The 3,105-nt window shown below is 56.6% G+C and overlaps 1 protein-coding gene across 1 annotated transcript in view; it reads left to right on the forward strand.

Moving 5' to 3' along the window:
• HIRA (histone cell cycle regulator) overlaps nucleotides 1-3,105 on the forward strand; it is a 66,746-nt gene that overhangs the window by 15,522 nt on the left and 48,119 nt on the right. Inside the window, exon 8 of the mRNA XM_006150424.1 lies at nucleotides 1,648-1,815. Coding sequence (XP_006150486.1) covers nucleotides 1,648-1,815 — 168 coding nt within the window. The remainder of the gene's footprint in view (nucleotides 1-1,647; nucleotides 1,816-3,105) is intronic.

The raw sequence follows: 3,105 nt of genomic DNA on the forward strand, positions 1-3,105 counted from the left end.
TAAGTGATACACCCTGGTGGGGCTGGTTTCCTGCCACAGGCGTGGACGACACTGTTCCTTGCCATGAGGAGTTGACACCGAGCCACAGCGTTCAGGGTGGGGGACGGGTGGAGGAGGCTGGCCCTTGTTTGTCCTGACTGCTTGTGGCTGTGCCTGTCCATGTCCGTCTGCGGCCATGCCAGCTTCCTCCTCAGGTGGAGCTAGGGGTACATTAGAGTCTGCGAATGTTGGACACTGGGCTGTGGTAGCTTCTGTGGTATCTTACGATCTCTTTCTCTGAGTTCTAACTTTACATGGAATCAGAGCTCAGATCACTGCTTTTCATTAGACATCGAGCACCTACCGTGTTTAAGGCATGACTAGGTGAGGAAATAAAGTGGACAGAGAGGAGTCTCTCCCCCAAGCCCTACAGCCCTGAAAGAACGATAGGCAGACACGCACGTCGGTTGCGGGAGGTGATGGTCTGTCCAGAGTGTGCAGAAATGGCCCCGGAGGAGCAATTGCCTGAGAAGGACTTCTCAGAGCAAGGGACAAGAGTGAAGTTTTACAGGAAGAATAGGTCAGATGGGAGGAAAATGAAAATCAAGTATTCAGATCCCCACGAACCAGCACCAGCTCTGGGCTTAGTTATAAGAGTTTTCACCTTTCTTAGTCTGGTCCTCTTTGCCTGTACCTGCCTGCTACAGGTGACATGGGCTGTTTGGCCTTCTGGAGTCCTTCAAGGCTCCAGCTGCCAGGCAGTGGGGGTACCGTGAGTGGGGCTCCTAGGGCCAGCTCCAGGACTGTCTTGAATACCAGTGAGAGTTGCCAGTGCTCCTCGGCCTCTGCTGGGTGGTCCCATCGTGCTCGGTGGTGTGTGGCCTGGACTGGAAGATAAGGCAGGTGATGCCGCTGTGCCCTAGTCCTGTCCTATGCAGGGGCCCTGCAGATCTTAACCCCTAAGTCTTTAGGGCTGCCGCAGGCCAGCTCGAGCTTCAGGAGGCTGGCTTTGGACCCAGCTCATCTCACTGAGCAGGAAGAGTGATGTGAAGGGTGCTCTGCTGCTCCCTCAGTTCAGGCCCGGCAACTGAGCCTTTCTGCTGGGTGTTTTACAGCGGAAAGGACTGGACAAACCTCTTCTCCTTTTCAGGGGGCCTCACCTCTCTCCAGGTGAGGAGACAGGCTCAGGAGAACAGGTAGTGCCTCAGGGTCACTGGCCTGTGACCCTGCACCACAGGCATAGCCAGGCGCCCAAGTGTCAGCAGAGCTCTGTCTCCTCTGCTGCTTTTCACACGGATGCTCTGCAGACATCACGTGGTGGGGTAACAGGTGCTATGTGGAAGAAGCAGGTCAGTGGCCACATAGACGTGGCCCTTGCCGAGCCGAAGGTTCTGAGAGGTGGACTTCGTGCAGATCCCCTCAAAGCCTGTACTTCTATGCTCTCTCGTTGTTCAGCAATGGGGAAGTAGAGGATGCTGCAAACTCATTTCCTTCTTGCTGGGCCATCTAGAGAGACCAGAGTGACAGCTGACAGTGTAGCCAGAAGTTTGGGGTGCACACTTCACCATCATACGTTTGTAAACCAGAGTCCGACTTGATTCATGAGGGCCACAGCTTTGCTCCTGAGGTCAGCCTGGAGCTCCTTTCCAGCGCAGGTGTTTCTTTCAGTGTGGAGGGACGACCCATGTGTTACGGCTCAGCTGGTCACCCGACGGGCATTACCTGGTGTCTGCCCACGCCATGAACAACTCCGGCCCCACCGCCCAGATCATCGAACGGGAGGGCTGGAAGACCAACATGGACTTCGTCGGGCACCGGAAAGCTGTGACTGTCGTGGTGAGTGCTCGGCCTTGGGAAGTCCTGGCTGGCTGCTGGCAGCGCTCAAGGTGGGCTCCCGCAGTGACCTACTGCCCTCACGACTTGAGAGTGCCGAGCTCCCACAGGGAGCCTTCCTGAGACCTGGTCACGTGGGAACCAAAGTAACAGGCTGCAGGCCCCAGCTGCGTGGTTCCTCGTTTCATTTTAATACTGTCTTTAAATATTTTTAAACTCATTTGACAAACTAGAATACATGCATGTTTTGCTGGCAGACTCTCACATGGTGGGTATCGCCCACGCCAGTCTGTGGCTGGGGGCTTTGTAGCTCCATGCGGACCTTCTACACCCTGGGCCCACCACAGTGCCCCTCACCTGGCTCCAGTGAATGCAGGTGTGGTCCGGGTGCCCCAACGGGCTGTGCTCGCCCCCACGGCCAGCAGCGGTGAGTCGCAGCAGCCAGGCCGCCTGGGGATGCCCAGTGTCCTGTCCTAAGTTGGCGCGGCCCACCCAGTCTTGATGTGAGGATAAAGGGTGCCAGAGACGAGAGCTGTTCCTCGCCTCTCAGGCTCAAGGGAGCTTCTGGCCACTTCTTGTACACTTGTGGGTGACTTTAATGGAAGAGTGGCCCGAGGTGCCCAAGACCCGCTGTGAAGTAGCAGCAGATAACCTTTGAGAACCAGGATTTTCTCCACACTGGACAACCAAAGGCAGCGAACAGATCAGCGGGCTACAGCAATAAACAGGGTCATCCAGGATCTGGGTCATGGCCCGTGTTTACATGGGTACAGTACATAAGACTCTCACGTTGTACCTGTCATGTCAATTTTATACAAATAAATCACTACTTTTTTCGTATTGGAACCCACGTAGAATTTTGTTTGAAACGGGCACCTTGTTGCTGAGACGCTCGGAAGCCACTGCTGCTCCGTTAGCCGGTGCTCCTCCCGCTGTGCGCCTGTGGTCCTGGTGGCCACATGGAGGGCATTTCCGTGAGGTCATGACACCTGCCCTAATGAGGAGCCCATAGAACACCTGAGGCCCGCCAGCCCCTGGGCGGCAGTGGAGACTCCAGCCCAGAGCACATGCCTCCAGGTGCCACGTGCCCCAGTCCCCTGGCCATTCCTGCCTCCTCCCAGGCCGTATGACACAAAGCTCCAAGGATCCTCCCGTTCTCCATCCTCAGTCCTGGCTTAAGGATTCCAAGAGCTCCTGTACCTCTCAGTCCAGGAAGGCGGCTTGGAGCTCACGTGTACTCCCAGCCCTTCCACAGGCAACAGCCTGGCTGCCCTGGGGCGGGGGGGGGGGGGC

The sequence above is a fragment of the Tupaia chinensis genome, unplaced genomic scaffold (assembly GCF_000334495.1).
Source record: "Tupaia chinensis unplaced genomic scaffold, TupChi_1.0 Scaffold000287_1, whole genome shotgun sequence".
Classification (NCBI taxonomy): Eukaryota; Metazoa; Chordata; class Mammalia; order Scandentia; family Tupaiidae; genus Tupaia; species Tupaia belangeri.